At 47.9% G+C, this 22,684-nt stretch overlaps 5 protein-coding genes across 5 annotated transcripts; 2 read left to right on the top strand and 3 right to left on the bottom strand.

The window, feature by feature from the left end:
• The first annotated feature begins 530 nt into the window (after positions 1-530).
• On the top strand, positions 531-3,002 carry F4822DRAFT_386386 (uncharacterized protein). Its single transcript, XM_051456710.1, has 2 exons — positions 531-2,183; positions 2,242-3,002. The coding sequence occupies exons 1-2, from the start codon at positions 711-713 to the stop codon at positions 2,692-2,694; spliced, it is 1,926 nt and encodes a 641-aa protein (XP_051319696.1). The 5' UTR covers positions 531-710; the 3' UTR covers positions 2,695-3,002.
• Positions 3,003-5,572, bottom strand: F4822DRAFT_386383 (UV excision repair protein Rad23). The gene is made up of 7 exons (XM_051456709.1): positions 5,180-5,572; positions 5,023-5,070; positions 4,849-4,921; positions 4,691-4,770; positions 4,306-4,626; positions 3,754-4,254; positions 3,003-3,699 (listed from the first exon to the last, which is right to left on the bottom strand). Exons 1-7 carry the CDS (start codon positions 5,195-5,197, stop codon positions 3,574-3,576), a joined length of 1,167 nt encoding a protein of 388 aa, XP_051319695.1. The 5' UTR covers positions 5,198-5,572; the 3' UTR covers positions 3,003-3,573.
• Positions 5,573-6,046: 474 nt separating this feature from the next.
• F4822DRAFT_29910 (uncharacterized protein) lies at positions 6,047-7,789 on the bottom strand. The gene has a single exon (XM_051455149.1). It carries the CDS (start codon positions 7,630-7,632, stop codon positions 6,220-6,222), a length of 1,413 nt encoding a protein of 470 aa, XP_051319694.1. The 5' UTR covers positions 7,633-7,789; the 3' UTR covers positions 6,047-6,219.
• Positions 7,790-15,284: 7,495 nt separating this feature from the next.
• F4822DRAFT_29853 (4-aminobutyrate aminotransferase) lies at positions 15,285-17,031 on the top strand. Its single transcript, XM_051455144.1, has 2 exons — positions 15,285-15,748; positions 15,818-17,031. Exons 1-2 carry the CDS (start codon positions 15,444-15,446, stop codon positions 17,022-17,024), a joined length of 1,512 nt encoding a protein of 503 aa, XP_051319693.1. The 5' UTR covers positions 15,285-15,443; the 3' UTR covers positions 17,025-17,031.
• A 1,457-nt stretch (positions 17,032-18,488) lies between these two features.
• Positions 18,489-21,374, bottom strand: F4822DRAFT_424381 (uncharacterized protein; the record flags this gene model as incomplete). The annotated part of the gene is made up of 3 exons (XM_051460136.1): positions 18,489-19,250; positions 19,305-20,914; positions 20,984-21,374. 3 exons carry the CDS (start codon positions 21,372-21,374, stop codon positions 18,489-18,491), a joined length of 2,763 nt encoding a protein of 920 aa, XP_051319692.1.
• Between the last annotated feature and the right edge of the window lie 1,310 nt (positions 21,375-22,684).

Below are 22,684 nucleotides of genomic sequence, written 5' to 3'. Positions count from 1 at the left end.
AGAAGCAGAGAAATAGACAGCCAAGGGAGAGAGGAGGCTTCAGAGAAAAATAAAATTATAAGCAGTGTCACGGCTAGAAATATGGGCGCCGAAACTGCTCGTGACTTGTAGAAAAGATATGGCCTCGCGCCGATAAAGGCAAACCGCCGTGTCGTAAATGGGCGTGGAAGGTAATGGGAGGAGAAGAACAAGAGACTGGGTCTCTCCAGGAGCACGTTGAACGAAAAATCGAAGTTGAAATCGAGAAAAACGGCACTAACCTAAATTAGGACAGGCCAAAATGGGTCGAAATGGGTCAGTACTTGGCTTTTTGGCTCTAACTTTTGCCTTTGCTATCAGCGGTCGCATATTAGCATGATAAGAAACCTTACGTGGCTCGTGCGCACTTTCAATCTTGTACTACCTGACCTACAATGCAGGCAAGCGGGCAGGAAGGCAGGGCCTGTAATTCGTACCGTTTTTGATAAGTAAACCGAAGTATATGTACCTATTATCCCACCACCCCACCTAATTTTCTAGTTCCCGTCGCCCACCGAACAACTTTCTTCCTTTCAAACGTTTTCTCATATGCGAAACCGTCTTCTCATTCCTCAAGAGTTGAAACTACAATACCAACAATTCCACTGTAGAAGAGGGGATACTTCGTATTGAGAAGCGAGGCAATGTACAAAAGACGTAAAGAGATATAGCATCTATAGGCGTCAGCAGCCATGAGTTCTATGCTCAAAAAGACCGGAGGCTTGTCCTTTAAGCCAAAGGTTGCTCCTCGCCGACCAGCTGGTGCTGCCTCCTCAAAACCACCTCCAGCATCTACACCCAGCGGCACTACCGAAGTTCCGGCTACCGGGGCTTCGTCGCAGGCACCAACCACTACACCTACTGCTGCTGTTGCTCCTCCGATTGAGTCATCTGGCCAGGAACCAGAGAGAACACCAGTAGAGACACCGAGAGAACCCCCCAAGGAGACACCACGAATAGAGACAGAAAAGCCACCCACTCAATCTCAGCCGACCCCTATAACACCTGCGCCGTCCCAGCCAGCGCCGACCTCGACAGCGAATTCTGCACCTACGCCCACACCTATCGACAAGCCCGTCAGTCTAACACAGCCTACACCAACACCAGCACCACCAACTCTAGTCACAAGTGAGCCCCGACGACCGTTACCATCCGCCCCAGTCTCGGCTCGAACAGAGCGAACAACACGACCAACGCCAGCCCCAGAGGTCTCATCATTAAGAAGTCCGCCCGCTACTCAGCCCGAAAAAACTACAGCCAGCGCCTCGTCAACTGCACCAACTGCAGCTACCTCCCGTTCTGGTCTTTTTGGGAACACACCAACTCCCACACCAGACCCGCCCGTTCCGATACAAGCACGAGTCGGACCGCCAACAGCACCTCCATCACCAGCTCCTGTTGCCGATACCATTGCAGTCTCCGCAGCCGTTGATGAACCCCCCAGCACTATCCCGAAGAAGAAGAGAGCATACCGTAAACGCAAACCTGCTACAACTACCGATGAGACAGGTGCAGAAGTTCCTGCGCCAAAGAAGAGGCGTACACGCAAGAATGCTACAGCACAGGGTGACGGAACGGCAGCTCCAGATGGAGAGGGAGAAGGAGAAGCGGAGGAAGGGACGCCCGCTACTAAAAAGAGGCGCCGCGGCCGTTCCCCGACTCCAGAAGAGGATCCTGAGGATCGAACAGTGGATCACACTACCATGAAAATGGCCGAATTGACTAGAGATCTTGGAATTGGTAAACGGTTCAAACACGCAGATGCCATTGCAGAGCGTGCGCGCGAAGCGCGTGAGAGATTCCGTCGAAAGAAATTAGAGAAGCAGAAACAGCGCCTAGGGTTAACACCCAACGAAGATTCAGCCTCTCGCGCAGGCACCCCAGCAGAGGGCGAGGAAGGAGGAAGGGAGTCCGCGGTTGCGCGAGCCAGGGATTTAGGCGCTAATGCCACCTCGGGCGCTCAGCAGTCTGTTGGTTACGAAGTCATTGATGGGCAGATTATCATCAACCAGCAATCTCTTGTAGTAGACCGACATGCAGCGCACCGAGATATGGGAACACTTGAGACTGTTGAAGAAGACGAGTTCTCACATCTTACCACCTCCGCGTCATTTCGCCGCGAAAGTCGCAAGACGGGGCCGAATTATTGGTCGGAAGAAGATACCGTAAATACCCGTTCTTACTTCTCCACTATAAGGGGATATGCACTAACATTTAATACAGGAGAAATTCTACCGGTTGTTAGGTATGTTCGGGACGGATTTCGACACGATCTCCGGCATGTTCCCGGAGAAGACGCGGCGTGCCGTCAAATTGAAATTTAACCGGGAAGAGACGCTTAGACCTCGCCGCATTAATGCGACAGTCATGGTGCGCGGAGAGAAAAAGGTTAACATTGACTTGGAGGAGTATAAAAGTCATCAGACCGAGTGGCAGGAAAGTGATAAAATCCTTGCTGAACACGCGGAATTGAGGCGCGAACAAGACGAGGATATTCGTCGGTTGAGGGAGGAGAGGCGCGCGCAGGGTTTGCTTGATGATGATGATGATGAGGTGCCGGTACAGGGCGAGGGCGCCAATGGGAATGGTAGCGGCGATGGTGATGCAGCCGATGTTGAGGGTGATGATAATGGTTTGGACGCTCCTGTGGATGCAGAGGTGGCCATTACGGCCTAGATATAGGCGAGCCTGCCTACCTACCTCCCTATTAAGCGATGCCTGCAAGCTTGTTCTTTTGATACCCCGTTTCCTTAGCTTGCATTTTCGCTTTAGGAGGTATTGAAGAGTTGTGTAACACCAAAATAAAAATAAAGAAATGAATAAAAGGTCACCTTGTGGAATGTAGACATGTCAGGGTTTGGGGCCTATGGATGGAGAAAAGCGAGTATAGTTACGGTGTATTCATTTATAAGGCATCAAATACTTGGTTCCTCCGGCTCCTCTAGTATCACGAAGTTCGATTTCGTAGCTTATACAAATCAACGTGCAAGTGTCGAAACCTATTTCCATTATTACCTAATTACACCAGCATCATGATAAATGAACTAGTTATAGGTACTATGCACCATGCATCTCATAAGGTATCACAAAAGAACATGTCGAAGAAAATGGGGCATGTACAAAAGGTGTCACGTTGAAGAACTTCCGGATGTCCGATCCTTCGTCACTGGGAAATCATCGTGTAAAATTCAGAACTAAGCTAGACTCGGTTCCTCTACCTTTCGTTTTCCTTCCCTGTCAATTCGTTGGGATAGGAGATACACCGTGAGGTGAACTCCAATGCCTTGCCCCGAAATCACTGCGTATTTCAGAATGGGGGCAAAAAAGGGGAAGGGGGAAAATCGGAAAGACCCTTAGTGCATATGGAAAGGGTCGATCCGAATGAAACCTTTATGATGTCCGCCTCAAAATGTCAAATCATTAGGCATAGCAAATATAGCCATTAATAAAGAGGATTGGCGCAGTTATAACGCGCCGTGTCGGATATCGTGAGGCTGGCTTAAGATCGTGGAAGACGTGATGGATGACAACTGGACCACTATTCACCCATGCAAATCAGTTCTGAGGCGGATCATCATCCTCCGGCTGGTCGAATAGGAAGTTGGCGGCCAACTCCTCGTTCTTGTCGCAGGCAAAGTAAGCCTGGATCGCCGCATCTCGATCGAAACCCAATCGGCATAGCTAGATATAAGTTAGCCTTACGTGACGTGAATACCTCAGAAGGAAATCACCTACTCGCTCAATAGCATCTCGCTCCTCCTCCGTCACAGCAATAGTCTGAGCACCAGGGGGCAGAGGTGCATCATCATCCCCAGCCTCACCCAAAAGGTTCAAGAATTGCTCGGGGTTCTGGGAAATCAACTGCGCGAGTTGAGGGTTACCAGCGCCAAGCTGCTGTAGAATCGGCTCGAGCATCTGCGGTTGTTGTTGGACGACCTGTCGGAGTTGCTGGAATTGGGCGTTGTTACGCAGCCAATCAAGGTTACCGAGGGTCTGACCACCGGGGTTAGCAGCGGCAGCGGCAGCTGCAGCAGCAGCTGAGGCTCCAGCTCCAGCTCCACCGCGGCTGCCTCCTCGACCTTGTTGAGCGGCCAAATCAAAGAGGTTGACATTGCCACCCTCAGCCTCGGGCTCAGGTTCATCAGCTGCGCCCCCAATAGCAGCAGCACCTGCTGCGGGTTGTGCGGAGGGAGCCTCTCGCTGAGACTCGGCCTGACGAGCACTCTCCGGGATACCCTATACAGAGTGTTAAGCCAAGAATAACCAAAGTGTTTCCATTAGACTTACGTTCAGAAGGTATTCAACAGCACGATCAGGGTTGTAAAATGCGGCGCGCAGAGCCGCCTCAATCTGGGATCGCTCGAAACCCATGGCTTCCATGTTGGCGATAACGCCAGCTCGTGCCTCGCCCATGGCCATAGAAGTGTCGCCAACGTTGCCACTAGCAGGCGCAGCAGGTGAGGGAGTAGCTGGAACAGCAGGAGCAGCTGTGGTAGCCTGGGTCGGCGCGGCGGGGGCAGCAGGTGTCGCGGCGGCGGATCGTGCTGGGGTCTCTGGAGCGGCGCTGGACGAAGAGGCAGCAGCCGTAGTGGCGGGAGCAGTCTTGGGCTACTGGGCATTAACAGGGACGAACAAACATAAAAAGTCAAATTGGATCGTTCACAATACATACCTTGCTCACCATACAGACAACATAGCCCTTCTCCTCGATCTTGTGGGAGGCGACGGTCTCCTCATCCTTCAGAATCTTGCCTGTGTCCAGGTTAATAACACATGTTTTTGATATGGAGCTTATTCCAAGACCGGTGCAACAAGAGAGCAAGCGCATACCTGAGTAGATGAGCTTCAGAGCCTTAGGGTCCCATCCTTTCTCTTCGGAGACTCTTTGCTTTAAGGCCGAGATCTTAAATCCAGTTAGAATAATCAAGATACTATTGCGACAAGTCGATCATGAGGCGTGGGTGGGGAGTATTAATTGTTGGCGATGATGGGATGACGACATACCTGTTCGCTCGGCTCGACGTCTAGGGTGAACTTTTGGTTCGATAACTCCTACAGTGAGAACAAAAAAATTGTCAGCGCCGTCAATTATAGTGAACAAAGATGAGGAGAAGCTTGAGCTAAACATCAATATGTTGTACAAGAAATCGGTACTGCATACCTTGAAGGTGACCTTCATCTTGGCAGTTGATGGGCAGCTTCAAAATAAGCTGCTTCGGAGATCGGCGTAGGGTTGTGTGAAATAAAAAGAGTGAGGGGAGGGGTAGAGGAAGACTTGGTCGGGCAAGGAATCGCAAGAAATTGGGCAAGACCTTGATTTTGGGTGAAGGTGGAACGACGGAGGGAAAGTAAGTCGGAGAGGTTTTGTGCTCTGACCCGAGTAAAAAAAATAAAAAGGAAGTCGTCGGGTGGTTGTAGGTGGAAATCAGCAGGAAACTGGAAGGTCTAATCAAAAGTCTTTTGATTTCAGGTAGCAGTTAATGATGTGTCGCGGCAGCGGGTAAGTGGCGGGCGGCTAGTGCAAACTGATTTGCTTACCACACCAAAGATTTACATGTAGTTAGGTAATGTCCTTAAAATGCTAAGCACCTAGGGTACCTTTTCATGTACTATAGGTGTGTAGCTACTGCACGTACCTGTCGCCGAGCGTGTGAATGCGGGGTCCACTGGTGGGGTTGACTCCGATAACAAGGCTGCAAGGCTATTCTCTATTCTCTCCTTCTCTACCACATTCCTTCCCTTACAACTCACTTCCTCAGGTACTTGGAACCGTCGTGAAACGCATCGACCACATGCAACTCAATCACCTGCATGTGGGCAGTGACTGCTATCTTACAGCAGGACATTATCGATAAGATCATTTATATACTAAGCACCTTTTACTTCATTAGCATTAGTCGGATTTCTTCTTCTTTGCGTAACTTTACTGATTTATTGGTTTTACTTATTTAATTCGTTTCTCACTTCCCAAATCTATATTCTACCTCCTTCACGTATACTAGGAGAGAATGATAGTAGTACCTCCTTTTTATCCGAGGCTGAGAACGTAGTTCAACGCCGCGCTAAATGACAATGGTATCTTTCCAAGTAAACCCCTAATCCAAAAATTCCCAAGTCCGTTTCCCAAGGCCTGCCACCCCTCGAGAAATAGTAAGAAAACAATTCACGAGTCATATTCATTCGTCATTCGTACCCATCCCCTTATGAGTGAACGCTTCCCATATCTTCTGCCGAACTCTGTTCTCGTAACCGTCTAGCTTGGTACTCGGCCAAGCTTGTGGTTGAACCAGCACTTAGAATCCATTCGGGGATTGGGGGCGTCATCTTCCTCTCACCAGCTAATTCTTCTGCATGAAGAAGTTCGGGGTTGGGACTGGGCGATTTCCGGAAGCTATCATAGCTTCCTTGTCGGCTTAGGGGTCCCGGTCCGGTAGGAAGACTACCGCTGCGCATCCGAGTAAGAGACTTCTCCGAAATTGTCTGCCCAGCATTGGGCGCTGCGATGACCATGGTACCCGGGGTAGCTGCCGGGGGTGCTGGGGAATCGGATCGGAAAAGGGGGTGAATATGCGACTCGCCTGGTGAAGACTGTGGCGTTAAGCTGCGTTCATGTTGTTGGGCTCTGGGTAGGGGACTGTAACTTCGACTTCGGCGATTACGTTTAGGGGGCACGAGATCCAGAGGACATCCAGGGCTCGGACTTCTACTCGTTGTTGGGCTGGCAGGAATTGTTTCCAAGAAGCGAGCACGAAGCGGCGGGCTAGTAGTATCTACTACTATTTGCCGATTTTGAGGGTCGACCGAGGAAGTATCCCAAGAATCGAAGCTATCTTCCGTCACACTTGGTCGCTCGCGATAACTATTGGAATCGATGGAAGCAGGGCGGCGTCTAGTCCTCGAACTAGTGGATAGCAACCTTGTCTTGGATCCAGATGGGCGTACAGAGTGAGAAAGAGAAGTGCGTATGGAACTCATGGTCTCGGCCATTGAGCGGCCACTACTTGAGCCAGGTCGACTAGAGCCATTGAATAACGATCGTTCTTTGTTCATGTTGATTTGACTCGTGGCAGGCGTTGTTCGGCTGTAAGGGATGGACTTCACATGTACTGCTGGCGATCGGGAGCAGTCCTCATTAGTGTGAAGGGATAGGGCTTGCTCCGAGTCAGGTAACCGATGAACGACAAAATAGACAACGATGAAGATGAGCTGCGCCACAAAAGCAGCGACGAGTGCGATAGAAGATCCGATGAGGCAGTTCCCCGATGGAATTTGAGCCAAGGTTTTTGGCGAATCTTCCGCCTTTCCCATTAATGCTAACATCACGGCAGATGCAGCAGACGACAACAAACTTGCCATTAGGCCCATCGCAAACCAAACACCATTATTTTTCCTTGCACCAAACTCCGTTACTCTTCCAAGACATGTAGCAATTAGAATGGTCAGTATTATGAGCATTAATGCTTGAAATGCTGCTGCGACGACTGCAGCGTATTTGACTGGGGAATCCAACGTCCAGAATCCCTGGGCCACTATAGCCTCAAGAGCTAATAGGGCTGCTGTTGCCAGAGAGGCAATGACACCCACTCCTGCGCCGAGAACCCGTGGTCTCATCATATTGATGTAATGTAGGTTGATAGAATTAAGTGTTATCGAAAAGTACGAATTTCAATTGACCACAACGAGGTAACCCAATGGCGGCTGACCAGGTTTCGGCTTTTCGAAAATCCAGGTAATATCCGCGGAGAAGCACTCAATGTTGATGTTTCGGTTAGGGGCAGCAAAGGCCCACCACCGTTCAATGAGTCCAACGGAAGTGAGAACCCCACCAATGAGGCTTGTTCTTTATTCCCGTTGACCCAGAGTGCTGGGAAAGACGAAAAGATCGAAATTCAGATAGATTATAGCCTCTTATCGGTGAGTAATCAGAGGCTAGAGGAGTGTCCGAGATATTGACCCCTGAGTTGGACACGGAAGCGAAGGTAAAAGGGTCGGGCCGTTGCAAGAGGAATAAATATTAGTTTCCAAGACAAAAGAATCGGCGGCCAAAGCAGTGGGTAGCCGTGGCTGCGTGTTGTTGGTATATACTAGATGCAGCCGACTAACGGGGATATACATGTGGTAATGTATGCGGCCCGGGTGAGTGCAGAATCTCTTGATAGTGATGATGTATGTGTTGCCGGGCTAGTTAAAGCAAAGCAAAACAGAAACAGGGAACTAGAACAGACAAACGAATGACGGGCTTGAGGCCGTGATATGTATGTATATGTATGTATATGTTGTGTATGTGTAAGTATGTTAGATGTATAAGCGAGGGAAATAGACGGGAAGGAATGAAGATGACAGGAACAGATGTACGTATAGGTCGGTAATAACGACCTAACTACAGCAAAGTAGCTGTTCCCAGGATCTATCTGACAAGGAGAAAATAAGACCACTGGAAGGCTTAGTAGTAGATTCCCTTGATCTGAGGTGAAAGACAGGACGAGAGAAAATAGAGGGTCGAGAAAATGGGCCGGGGAGGAAGCGGCTTGTTTGCTATTTGGCGGGGCTAGGTCAGAATAAAAAAGTAGAGGGAGGGTGATTCGTGGTATCTTTTTGGACGCGTTTTGAGGATTTGTCGCGTGTGTTGGGCGTGGGTTGTATTGGATAGGATTCGCATATACACAACATATACATTGAGTAAGTAGCTCACGACCTAGATCCTTGTACTTCCGTCCTTCTGGGATTCCTTTTTTTTCTTGCAGTATTTTGGGGCAGGGGTATGCAGGAATAAATCAGCCTATCACCGACGACGCATCAACGCGATGTACATCCGGGAGCGAGCACCGCACTACACTCCCCTACTCTTTTATTTTTTTCTTGTTCTGCCCCTCCTTTGTGCCCTTTCGGCGCGGTAGGATTGTGCCGTTGGACAAGATAGTGGATGGGATGGTAGGATTGGGCGTGGCTTGCTGATTGAGATGCGATGGTCCAATATGATTTGCAGCTAGCCAGTTGTTTGGGTGTGGTGTGCCTTGTAGGCCCTGGCCTGGATCAGATCTCTTTTTTTTTCCTTTCTCTTTTGATCCCTGGTCTCTTCAGCCCCCAATCGCAACTCTTTATTTTTGTTTGTCTTGTTCTTTTTCGCTCTTCACCACCGTTTCAACAGCAAGCCTCAATCCCCCCTGTGCTTGGATGATGTCGATATCGCTTTTACTGAACTCGTCAATTGAAACCCCCTTTATTCGATCATATCAGGTCTTCAGATATCCGTGCTCGAATTGATGGATTTGGTTGAATTGACAACTCGACAAGCAAATGTTGCTAGCTTAAGTGTTCTAGGCAGTTCGTCAGTAGCTTCGGTAATGAAAAAGGGCGCGGGGGGTCCATACGAGAACGAGCGAGTGGATTCAGTGAGAAAAGTCAAGCTGCTCAGCCCGCTCACCCCCAATGCGGAAGGATCGTAAGAAATTGAGGCAAAGGAGATAGAGGGGGATGAGAGGTGAGGGAAAAGTAAGCTTGTCAGACGTTCTACAAGATTCGAATAATAAGAACTGAAAAAAAGAATAAAAATTTGGGCAACAATATTATTGCGGGATATGCTTGAGTCTTATTTTCTGCTTATTATTACGTATTATTGTCATTTATTATTATGAATCCATGAATCCATACTCATAACCCACCGCACAGAAGACCGCTCGCTGGCCTTTCAACTTCGCTAGGAAGAGCTGGGAAGGTCCCGGTAGCATGGGTTTTGATGATATGGGCCTGTAAATGGGTCTGCAATGGGTCCGTGAGAACTCCACTCTGCTGGCGTGGCCCTGCGGATCTACCAACTAGCATTTGACAATAAGTGGTCTTCGAGCCTCTCGAAACTCAACGAGCAGCCTTACTACCTAGTTAGTTTTCATCCACCGTCTTGGGTAACCATCCAGGTATCCTACTTATCCTTGTTGTATTCCGACCGTGGCTCTGGAGTCAGTTTGTCAGTGCTTCATGCCAGGGCCGTCGATGTTTGCTAATAGGCTTCGTAGTTCTGCTAGCCTCATGCCAAAGACCCTCTTCCTGACTTCATACCCATTCCAATCGATTTTTTACAGGGTAGAACTTCAACTAAACCAGGGTCATGATGCCGAGACGATGACGATATGACATTTATGTTAGTATTCCCAATTCAGTTCTTACATATCAGCTTTTATGTATGTACATAATAGTAAGAGCGTCCACCTCCAACTTCACCCTGGTAAGGAAAAATTTTTCTTTTCCATGACTGTGTTACATATATAGTTGAAACCATTCGTTCGAGTATCATGATAATGAAAGTAGCAGCTTGCAAAAGGAAGTAAAGTACCCATTCGGGTACCTATGTTTCTTATTCGGTTCACTCTAAGAAGAATAGGGGCTATTAAGTATACGGTCGCTCGATGCTGCCTCCATACGTTCAACTTACAGTAGAAGACGACGACACACTCGCATTATTAATAGGCCCGTCAATATGTATGTGCGCACGCAAATTCATATCAGTTACCTAGGTACATCCACATCTACATAAATACCCTACATGCGCACATACTACTACCATACCTACATAGTAGTATGTAAATATCCACGAAAGGGGAACCGGGATCTTGGAGTCCTGGCGATCTCCATTATTAGCTTAGTCCTGAAAGGAAACCCACGATATAATTTCCGATGCGAAACACCACGCCAATAAGCGTCTAGTATTCCTTGAGTTAGCTTCGCCTTCAAAGCACCGCTAAGAGGATCCGCCTAACTTTTACCTCCCTAATATCTTACAGCTGAAGTCTCACCTATCAACGCATTTTTTACACTTCACCAACAATGGCCTTGGCTTGCAGTTCAATCTGACCGAGAAGATATTAACATCTTACATATTTATAACCAACGCCCCCTAAAAGGACACCGTCAGCCTGCTGCCTGGCTTATCTGTGGGCATTTTACGATGTACAACACATCTTTAATCTTACGAACTCTTGAATCTGGAGCCGTCTGTGGGGATATATTAGATAATAGAGTCCCCATATTCACAAGTAGCTCCCTCAAGCGTCAGTGCTAGGCACCTAGAGTGATCCATGCGGTAGCCGGCGTTCTCCAGTTTCTTCATCTCATCGGCATCTCGACGGGCACATCTGAGATTCTTCTTGGGATACCAAATTAGCACGACATATCCATATCAAAGACCGCCAGTGAGGGGAAATCTATCAAGCATCGAGACATGCTCAATTTTGTGCAGATTCAATACAGATTCTGCTATTTTTCCCAGGTGCTAGCACGCGCTGATAAAGGAGATGCAATTCGGCTCCGCACTCGTCATCTAAGACATCCAAAGTCTGACATATCAATTATCATACGGCCGACCATCTAGACCCCAACGGAATGAAATGTGACGGCATTGTGCCTTCGGCCGTTCTATTTCATCAAGGAACAACCCGAAAATTCCGGTATTCAACCCTCTAGCTAGAGGGGGCGAAGGCCTCGGTAGGCCCACAACTAGACACGACAGTTGACGCCGTTGACTTCCGCACGATCTAGAAGGTATCACATCTTGATTGCATGTCTTCCCTAATGATAGCGTGCTTACTACATGATGCCCTTAGTATGTTGTAGCTCCCACATGCCTTTCCGATCTTCTAGAAGATACTTAGTTTCTATTCAGAGCTCCAAAGACAGCCCGATGACAAGTAGTCTTTACTTCGTAGTTATATCACGCATGAGTTCCATTAAGACAGCTCCCGGAGTTCCGTGATATTCATGTGAATCATGTCTTAACCCGAGCCTCATCCGAAGCCCATACGTCACTCTATAAGTGGTGAAATTTCAACACGACTAAAGCCGCGCAAGCTAACAGCCCTACTAAACTCCACAGCAATCTCGCTTTGACATCTTTTTCTCCGCAACACAAGTTTTAAGAATTTTGTTAGTGTATCGCATCTCACCGCATCTTACCACAATAAGGCAGCCTCCGTTAGTATAAGAAACGGTTATGTTTGAATCGCGGTAGTTATTCGTAGTGTGTGTAAACATTATTGCCATGGAGACTCGAAGATGCCAAAATTAGGTCCTTCTGTATTTGGGAGTAAATATTTGCATAGGTAAGAATAGATGCGTTCGCGCAACCAACCAGGAAAAATTAATAACGCCGTATAGGTGACACCAATCAATCTGAACCTGGCAATTAATACAGCATCGATATCAGATACCGGATTGGGAAGTGTCCCCATTCAGCTCGTCAAACCAAACGCTGCTCCGGGACCACGGCTCGTTGTACGCGGCCACGTTTTTTTCTTCAGCGTCCGTTGGTCAAATTTCCGAAAGGTCCGTCGTCACTAATCAGATTCTGGTTAAGGGTCTGCAAGGTCATCGAGACCCCGATCCTTCCAGTGAAATCCCGCGAGTGGTATGGGATAAAACCGGTTTCCCTACGCTCTAATTGGTCATATCCAACGCACAGTAACACGCCTCTTTCGGCTGCACGTTCCCATGTACATGATCATCAGCTAGAATAGGGACTTTGGGTGAGATCCCGCCGCGCGCCGTCATGCCGTGCGACTCTAGAATCTGACAGATCTGATATTTTCAGCAATTTCTTGCAGGAGTTGCCTATATTTGCTTAGGAATCGTTTCACATATACACACAGCGATAGAACTCTTTGAGTAATGCTTTATAATGCATCGCATGTCCACCCAGATTGGCATATTAGCGAAATGAGTTCTGCCTCTTTAGATATATCTGACGGCTCCTCCCGAGTAGGAAACAGCCTGTGAGGCTGGGGCTGATATTTCGCCTCTCGTTGTCGAATGTGTCGTCCTACATACCAGAACCAGTAATTCGTTCCATCAACCGAAATCAAGGCAAATAAGAAAAGCTCAGAGGGACTTCCAAGTTTTGGATTTTGGAAAAAGAAAAGGAATCGCGCATTCCCTGCCAGTGATAATCTCCATTGGTGGCAACAAGAGATAGTAAGCAGTTATTTAGATGTGCAAAGGTGCATAGCATGATCAATCTGCATATCTCATAGAAACTCCGGTCTAGAATGAACAAATCGGCAGGTTTCTTTGCCCCCCCCCCCCCCGGGGGTTTGATACGCGCATACCTTACTATACATCAACACATTGGCATCCTGAAATGTTGAGAGGAGATCCGAGACTCACAACACATATCTAAATCAAATCGTTGATTGCTATTACTTTGTATGAGGCCTGTTCATGGAACACCAAATTTACATGCTAGGACGCGATCCTTCCTCAACGGGCGTAGTACTATTCCACCACTCTCCCTCGAGCATACGAAGCCTTGTGCGCCCGCTCCTACATGTAGCCTATCTGCCTCGAGCCGGATTAGGTAGGGGAAAGCCGTACCACTTCGTTCATATATGTACCGTTATATTTGCCCATCGCCAGCACCAGTCGAACTGACCGCAAAGTCAATGTATTCATCCGTATGAGGCAAAGGCATTCTAGCGGAATTCACTTACATACTCGTACCAAAAACCTCAATGAGGATCTACCCCAGGGGAATTCACTCCTTATATTAAGTAAGTACCCAATTCTCTGAACCTAGCAAGAAGGAAATGCTCTCTCACGCGTTCAGGTACTTTCCCCCACGCCCCCCAAAACGCCATGAAAGGTTCGAGCAAATCAACTTCGCAATACATGGCGATCCAAGCGCCACAACTACGCCCATGAGGTGGGGGCAGAAGCAACAATGTAGAGGTCGCAACTGAAAACCTTTCGTTCTCACTATCCTAAGCTAATACTGATTCTACAATAATAAGAGGGCTGCGATATCTTCTACAAAATGATCCCCTCCTTGAACTAGACCACTGCTATAAGTATCGCCGAGTCTTCGATATGCACGTTACCAACCAATGAACTCGAGGTTTTAATACGGTTTGAAGACCTCAGGCAGGCTCCCGGACTATCTTAATTTAATCCCGACAGCTAGCTCTTACTTGATGTGACTACCCGTAGTCGCCAAGTATTTACAAGATAATAGGTAACCGCCTCAGGTCATTTTCTCCCCAATTCTCACCCAGGCAATACTGCCCTGTGAAAATTTTGAGGCAATGGGTGCTGGCATACTATCAAGTTACCAGGTAGGGGTTAGAGCTTCCCTTACATGTCACATATGGCTAACGAATCCAAACTAAGCCAGTAGGAATCTCCATTCGGATAATACTAGAGCTACTTCCCGAGTTGAATACCTGACGAGGGGAACAATCGCTAGTAACATGACAGCTCGCTACGATGCCACTTATTACTCAATTTATATAGTGTCATTGCTACTATAAACGGCTAGCCAAGCACATGTTCATCGAGAAGCACTAGTGACGAATTTAGAGAGGGTATATTCATCGCAAGTGAACCTATATTATCTCAATTTGTACAACCAACTAATGGCAAACAGATTCCCCAGCATGAGCATGGTTTCTTGTTTGTTTAAATCGCTCGCTACACACCTCTATTGGTATGTACCAATCTCGATTTCATGTACGAGTCATTGCATTCGCTAAAAAGGTTACATACCGCGGCTGCATGTGCTTGATACGACGTATTGGCAGCCGTTCACTTACCATCACTGCTACATGCCACATAACGTGAATGATACGGGCAGTTGGTAAGACGGATATAGAACTGATATAATTAGCATACCAAGAGAATGATCAGTACCCACCTTTTTTGCGGTTATACCTCTTGGATAAAGAAACGTACGATAATTGTAAATATCAGCATTTCTGTTAACCTCAACTCGTTATAATTCGGTTATCTGGAGCGATGTCGGGAAAGAAGGAAGAGGCAAGAATTTGGCTCGGGTGGGTACATATGTACGCGATCAGAGGCAAAGTCGCATAGACCTTCCGGATATCGTAATTTCCTAATTAGAGCTTTCGCGCTTTCACGCTTTCACCTGGAAACCCAGAAGCCGGGACGCTGGGTGCTTCGGTCAGGGACCCGGGCGACTCGTCCGCTGCGGGGCAGGCACGAACTTGCTAGGGGAGATAGCACCGCTATTACGTAAATATCTAAAGTAGGAATCGACTACTGCGGAATTATCGCTGAAGTATCGCTGACGTAGGTTCACCATTATCCAATCAGGTCTTTGCATCGGGACCCCGCAAAAGCTTGTGCTTGGGTTCGTTGGGTGTAAGGAAAGGGTAAGAAGGACCCCGCTATGAGCGATAAGGTTCGATTAGCGTTCGCCTTTATTATTTCTCAAAGGCCCTTCTCTTTCTTTACATTCTTTCCTTTTTATTTTTATCTGGTGGGCAGGTAGAGAGTTGTTTTTTTCTCGTTTCTTCAACAGATAATTAGCTAATCTTTCATTTACATTACCTTTGCCTGACCTGACCTGACCTAAGCTTGGTGAAACCCTTCTTCCTCTGAGTGAGTAGCTTATAGATTAAGCCACCCTTAGACAGACGAAGATGGCTGCTCTTCGCCATGGGGCTACCTTACGGCAGCTCTCCACCACTTCGGTATCGAGGCCAACTTTGTCTCGACCAACAGTCCGCCAATTGGCCGTGTCCAGCTCCAGAATGGCTTCATCCTATTTAAAGGGTGAACCGGATAAGCCTGTGGTGAAGACGGCGATTCCTGGACCATTGTCTCAGCGGTACATCGATCGACTGACCAAAGTTTTCGACACCCGAAGCTTGAACATGCTCGCGGACTACACCAAGAGTACCGGAAACTACATCGCCGACCTCGATGGCAACACTCTGCTAGATGTGTAAGTCTTCCCACGTAGCCTTGTTCCGCCGTTGCTAGTAGTAGGTGGGAGCTGATTGTATCTCCAAAGCTATGCCCAAATTGCCTCGATACCCATTGGTTATAACAACCCGGCACTGAGAGAGGCCGCCGAGAGCGAAGAGATGATCGAAGCTTTGATCAATCGACCCGCATTAGGCAACTTCCCCTCCCACAATTGGGCCGACATCTTAGAGACAGGTATTCTTAAGGTAGCCCCTAAGGGTCTTAACCAGGTCTTCACTGGTATGGCTGGATCAGACGCAAACGAGACAGCCTACAAAGCCGCGTTCATGTGGCGACGACAGCGAGACCGTGGCGGGCCTGCGGTTGAGTTCACTCAGGAGGAACTTAACTCATCCATGCTTAATCAATCGCCAGGAGCGTCTAACCTATCAATCCTGTCGTTCAAGTCCGCCTTCCACGGTCGCTTGTTCGGTACCCTCTCGACGACTAGGTCTAAGCCAATCCACAAGCTCGACATCCCTGCCTTCGACTGGCCGCAGGCCACCTTCCCTAAGCTCAAGTACCCCCTCGAGGAGCACGCCGAGGAGAACGCAAAGGCCGAGGCTGACTCCCTTGCCGAGGTCGAGAATCTCCTTCTTAACTACCATATCCCTCCCTGCGCCGTCGTCGTCGAGCCCATTCAGTCCGAAGGTGGTGATAACCATGCCTCACCCGAATTCTTCCGCGGTCTTCGTGCCCTAACCAAGAAGCACGGCATCCTGCTCATCGTGGATGAGGTTCAGACAGGTGTTGGTGCCACCGGAAAGTTCTGGGCCCACGAGCACTGGAACCTAGAGGACCCTCCAGACATGGTAACCTTCAGCAAGAAGGCACAAACTGCCGGCTACTTTTACGGTGACCCAACACTGCGCCCCAACAAGCCGTACCGGCAGTTCAACACGTGGATGGGTGACCCGGCACGCGCAATCCTGTTCCGCGCTGTTATTGATTATATCGGAAAGAATGATTTAGTTAATGCGACAGCGAATGTCGGCGACTACCTCTTCGCAGAATTGCAGGAGCTAGCCAAGAAATACCCAGGCCAGTTCGAAAATTTGCGTGGTAAGGGCCAAGGTACATTCATCGCGTTCGACAACCCGAAGCGCGACGAGTTCCTCAAGAAGGCCAAGACATACGGTCTTAATATCGGTGGAAGCGGCGAGAGCGCTGTGCGCTTACGTCCTATGCTGATATTCGAGAAGCATCATGCGAATATCTTACTCGAGATCCTAGAGAAACTTGCGAAGAACTGATTTTTCCGCTCAATCTAGATAGGGATGGGGAATAGGAAAGGGCGGATGCGTTGCTTTATGTGTTTCATGAATCTTATAATAATGGTATGAAATTTAACGAGAAGAAAGGAGGAATTTGCGGATGTGCGGAATGAGTTAAATGAGGGGAAGGGAAAGAGAAGAACGAAAGAAATAATAGTAGGGAAGAAGATTATCTCATAGGCCCATACATAATATGCGCCCATCTGCGAGTATAGGGCGGCAGTCATCCGTCCATTATGCAATGCATTGCATTCACCCGGAATACTACCTGCCCGGTTCGTCTGGCGTAGGTAACTAGATGTAATTATCCGACGACACCTGAATGGGGGAGGTAGTATGTATGAAGGGTAGATAGACAGATAGACAGAAAGAGAGAATTAGTTCGTTGATTTAGTTGGGAAGAATGTCACCCATCTATTAGCATTACACGAAGAATTGAAGAACTTGTCAAGAAAACTGTTGAGTTCTGCAGGGCGTTGTGTTACGTATGGCTAACCAGCCAACAAGCTGGTAACGATAACACCGCATATTAAGTTCATGGGAAAGAAACACTGCATGTATTCGCTCTTTCAGAATGTAATGCAATCCGAATGACGCTTCTTCGTAGGAAGCTTTTCTCTCATATTGACGGGATGATTTGGTTTCAAATCACCTGTGGTATATACTGGGACACACAAAAAGCTGGTTCAATCCCCTTTTTCCTTTATTATGGCACAAATCCAGCAAATAGTATCATTCCATCCATCCAATCGGTCCCCTCCACCCCCCGCCTTGATAGGCACGGTAACGCACTTGTCACACCCCGTAGCTCGTGGTAAAAAAAGGCCACGTTCGTATTAGTATCACCTCTATCGTGTCGTCCTCACAACCTTGCTCCACCATGCGTCTCCAACACAGTACGGAATCTAAAGGAGCGCTATGTCTTCCCCCTTTCCTCCTACTCCCTCCTCGGTATACACTTCATCCCTATTAGTTGGTCGCATGGTGGGCTTAGTAGACTTTCCCCCTTCCAAATAAATCCCCTCTTCGTATGCTCCGTTGTAGGATCGACGATGGATGATTAGATGCAAAATACAACTCTCCTCCTTTGCCGAAACGCCGTTGAATGAAACCTAGACCCCTAAAAACCTCTTATCCCCCTTTTAACCGGGAAAATGCAATCAGAACCACCTCTGTATAATGTAAAATACCGTGAAAAAAGAACACGCCTTAAGAAATGAATAAATAACTGGCTCCTGAAAAGTGATATAGTGGTGGTAGTAGTGGTGGTGGTGATTTGGTAGTATGAATTGAGTCGACATTCATACCGCTAAATATATGTTTTGGATGAGAATTTGCCATAGAGGCGTTGGTCCTTTGATGTTGCCTTTAAATTAAGGGCAATGTAATGAACTAGTAGGTTGATACCATGTGAACGAATACGCACCGCCGTGTGTAACATATCTAATGGCTCATAACCTCATGCTTCGCCAGAGGAGCGCCTTCAGGATCAACGTGGTTAATTCCATTGGTCAGCTTGTCGCTTTGTTCCTTCTCGAAAGCGAGCATGTTAAGCTCGTTTTCTCGTTCAAGCGCAGCCTCCTCTTCCCTCAACCTCTCCCGCTCTGCTTCCGCTGCTAAACGCTGTGCTTCTTCCTCAGCTGATAAGACAACGTCTTGTTCACCAAGCGTTTTATCATGCTCTAACGGAGCTTCACCATCAAGAGGCGGAGGCGGAGGAGGAGGTGGGCTTGGAACATCGCCTTCCTCTTCTTTGAGACGTTTCATTGAGGGCGTCTCGGAAGGAGTCAAACTGGGGGAACATATCGCATCGTCGTCCCGCTTTCGTTTGCGCTCAAGGCTACTTGGCGTCGACTGTAGCTCGTCATCTGTCATAACAACGTCTTCGTCATCCTTGACAGCTGCTGCAACGGAATCCGTACCGTGGTTCTCTTTCGATACATTGTGGCCGCCGTTAGATTGCCTGGCACTCTTTCTCTTCTTGTGCTCCTCGTATCGCTTCACGACAGTCTCGAAATAGTCCTTGACATATTGCCTGACCTTCTTAATCTGCTTGTCGGTGATCTCATTTGGATTCGTGACTCGCTGGTTCTTATAGTCGGAAGCTACTAATTTCTTGTTGATGCGCCTCGAATGACTCTTTATTTCTTCCTTCGGTAGCACGTGACGGAATTTGTCGACGACGTGTTTGACATGAGGGAAGAGCTATGAACCTGTTAGCAACGCTAGGGGGAAGTTGGCATTAAAATCCATGCATACCGTATTCTCATAAATTTTCATCTGCTTGTCAATGGGATAAGACCGCCACTTTTCCTTTGGATCCTGGGTAGGTGTACTAGTTTGTGGCGTTTGCGATGCCGACGTCCTCAATACGGTCTCCGGCTTCGTCACAGAATCAATAATATCCTGTAACGTCTTCTGTTGTTGCTCAGCCTTAGATGGCCCCTTAGGCTGGAATAGAGCCGAATCCGGCGGTGCAGTTGGCTTTTGCCATGTCGTGGTTCCTGTCCGTGTATAATAGTACAAAGTCCCACGTCGGTCGGTTGCAGCAAACCAACCAGGGGGAAGGATCTGGACAGGCGGCCGTCGATGGCGTTGATTGTTAAAGAAATTGGGATTTCTTTGAGGGATGTTACTGCGAGGGCCTTTAGGGGTGTTCTCAGGTAGAGCGGATACAGTCTTAGCGAGTGGTTCTTCCGGACGATTGCCCCGACGTTCCTCAAATGAGTTGACGGTTTGGCCGCTCGACGCCGACTGAGCATTAGGATCCAACTTCTTTCGAGGAATGCGGTACGCAACCTCTAACCTGCTCCATTCGTCCAACAACCGTGTAGATTCTGCAGCCACATCTTCGTGCTCCGATTTGGTCAATGGCTGGATCGTGGATTCAATCTTCGAGTCCGAGATCTTATTCCTTGTGAGACGTGGAAACTGATAAAGGATATCGAGAATCTGGAGGACCACATTATTATCATCAATAAATGTGTTTAGCGCAGACTTGAGAATCTGATACCCGTGCATCTGCACAACTCGGTTGCGGACCCGGTCATCATCGCAACGCTGGATACGCTCAAGTAGTTTGACCGCGATCCATTTCTCCTTGCATTGCATGAGCGTGGCCATAACTTTGGTAACAGCTTTCTCATCCAGTCCGCGGGCTTGTACGCTATTAACGTACTCCTCATCGTCCTCGGTGATCTTCTTCTTACGGGGTTTCTTCGCAACGGTGGTATCCCAACCATCACTGTCGTCAATTCCAAGGGCCTCGATCGTCGCATCGGGTAATTTCGTGGCGCGCTCGGTTTGTGTCTTGCCTCCAATAAATCCAATACAATTAGGTTCCCCGCAGTAGCAAGGTTGAGGATCTGCACCGTATCTGTCCACGTTGTAATTGAACACCAATTCTTCGCCTGGTTGAATTTTTCTGCTGGTGAAGATACCCATGCGAAGCTTACTGCCAACAACCCATTTGTCCACGTAGCAGTTTGGATTGCATGAATGGTTGCAAAAGCGGCCTAGGTTACCTTTCTTGGTCGCATCTACAAATTCGTTCTTGGTGAGGGACATGAAGTAGAAATGTCGGATACCCTCTTTGTCGTATTGAATCATTCGTCTCCGAAAAGTAGGCTCGTTAATTACCTCTCCAATGTATTCAAAGATAAAATCATTAGCATCGAGAGTGACGTTTGCTCGGAGCCCGAAACCTTTCTTTTCGGTCTGAATTACCGAAACATCAGCGTATTGCTTGCGCTGAAATCGTTGATTCTGACAACCATCGCCACAGTTGCAATCGCCATCAACACACTCCATCTTAGTCGCTCGATTGATGCAATCAGAATCCTCACCACAGGCATGGTTCATGCCGTCTCCTAAATTGTAGGGTTAGCGCTCCGCGGTCCTCGTAGCTCGGTGAAGAAAGAAAATTTTAAGATACGTACGCCATTCTTCATTACAATCACAGTCCAGCGCATCGTGATCCGTTGATCCAAGCGATTTAGAGCCATACAAACAATCGGGAATAACTTGAAAATGGCTACAAGCTTCAGATGTGACATCAGGTAAGTGGTCGAATATTTGCATAGATTTTGACATCGCCTTATGGGATGCTTTGCGCGCAAGTTTCGGTGGGTGACCATCGGGAGTAGATGCACTGTCACTGCGAGGCTTTTGGTCGTCGGGCGATATGCTCCCTGATTGGGAGTCCTTGCTGATGTTCGGGGATGAGGCGGTACTTTCGCTCTCCTTCTTTACTGTAATTTGTTGCGATGCCGGTGTGGTGTCGACAACAAGGCTTTCCAAGCCATCTTTAATGCACTCCTCGTCCTCCATCGCGATGGTGAAAAGCTTGACGTCCTTAATTTTTATTGTCGCGGTAGGTCCAATAACGAATGAATGGGACAAGGTAGATGTAATATGGGATTGGTGGGTTTAGGTCGCGGTAGGAGGCGGTAAATCGGATTTATCGAATTTTTCAGGTAGGGCGCGTTTGGCGACAGTGATCGCCTGCTTGCAAACATGTAAGTGCAAGGTGTTGTTGGCGGGAAAAAAGAAGGCGAAGGCGAGATTTTGAGGTGGGAGATGAGATCGGAAACCAGGTAGAGGAACGGACAAGGGACGGGTGCTATCGCGTGTGCGACGCCTCTGTCATTTCAGAAGGTTAATTCGCCAATTACACCCCTACGCAAAGGTCCTGGAAAGGCGCCGAATACGCGAGGGTTACCAAGTCCTTCGTCGTATGTAGTAGGAATGGTAGGTGTGGTGGATGTAAAAAGGTGGAAAAGTGAAAAAGTGAAAATATCGTGACGGCGTTGTCATCGCCGAAAAAAAGAGTTGCAGGTGCTTGTTTCCCTCCAAAAATTGAAAGGAACGGATAGCGTAGGTAGGTACTGTACCTGTCAGACTCCGACTTTGCGCAGCTGTTGCGATACACTGTAAGAGAAGAACGAGGCGCGCCAACCTTCTGTAAGTTCGGAGTAGAATTCAATTATCCGAGCCCTACCATCTGCCCCGTGCCCCACCATCTATGCTAACTAGGAGCACTAATTATTGGACCCTAACGCTGACTAGCAGGGATTCTTAGGTACACCTCCGTACCTACAAAAACTGCCCAGTATGTAATATATACGGTAGGATGTTGGGAAAACAACCTTCCAAGGTACATGCTAAAGACGTAAACGTTGGTGTCGCAAATGCAAGATGACGGTGGTTCCTACCTACCTTTAATCAAGTACTGTACAAATAAACCATGGATCCCTCGCCTACTTGGGGGGTACCAGATCATTTTAAACTTCAGACAAAAATTATCCTAGGCTTCTTTATAAACCTTAAAAAGCATTCTAACCAGCCGACGTTTTGCTAACGCTGCATGATTGCTCCAATATCATATGTAATAAATAGAAATAGCGAATGACATCAATATAGGCATTCATTAAACCAATGCTTAGTATATGCACGTATGTAGGCAGGTACCTGTACTCATCAATAACACCGACCCCTGGAAGTCACAGCGAAGAAACCTAGCCCAGTTCACCATCGTTGGAGATATTGGGGGTTGTGGGTTGTGTCCCAAGATTTCCAAGACTCGATCAATACTCGCAAATTGAGAAGAATACTGCTCTACCCATTGTCTTAGCATAAAT

The sequence above is a fragment of the Hypoxylon trugodes genome, assembly GCF_022578975.1.
Source record: "Hypoxylon trugodes strain CBS 135444 unplaced genomic scaffold F4822scaffold_1, whole genome shotgun sequence".
In the NCBI taxonomy this organism is placed as follows: domain Eukaryota; kingdom Fungi; phylum Ascomycota; class Sordariomycetes; order Xylariales; family Hypoxylaceae; genus Hypoxylon; species Hypoxylon trugodes.
Note: the sequence above shows the minus strand (reverse complement) of the source record. Positions and strands in the feature narration are given on the sequence as shown.

Excerpts from the sequence above, each read along its gene's own strand:
- F4822DRAFT_386386 (XM_051456710.1), top strand. The coding sequence starts at position 711 with ATGAGTTCTATGCTCAAAAAGACCGGAGGCTTGTCCTTTAAGCCAAAG. Across the intron at positions 2,184-2,241 it reads ATTGGTCGGAAGAAGATACC|GAGAAATTCTACCGGTTGTT; the intron begins GTAAATACCCGT and ends CATTTAATACAG.
- F4822DRAFT_386383 (XM_051456709.1), bottom strand. Across the intron at positions 4,771-4,848 it reads TCTGAAGCTCATCTACTCAG|GCAAGATTCTGAAGGATGAG; the intron begins GTATGCGCTTGC and ends ACCTGGACACAG. Across the intron at positions 4,627-4,690 it reads TTGTCTGTATGGTGAGCAAG|CCCAAGACTGCTCCCGCCAC; the intron begins GTATGTATTGTG and ends AATGCCCAGTAG.
- F4822DRAFT_29910 (XM_051455149.1), bottom strand. The coding sequence starts at position 7,632 with ATGATGAGACCACGGGTTCTCGGCGCAGGAGTGGGTGTCATTGCCTCT.
- F4822DRAFT_29853 (XM_051455144.1), top strand. The coding sequence starts at position 15,444 with ATGGCTGCTCTTCGCCATGGGGCTACCTTACGGCAGCTCTCCACCACT. Across the intron at positions 15,749-15,817 it reads GGCAACACTCTGCTAGATGT|CTATGCCCAAATTGCCTCGA; the intron begins GTAAGTCTTCCC and ends GTATCTCCAAAG.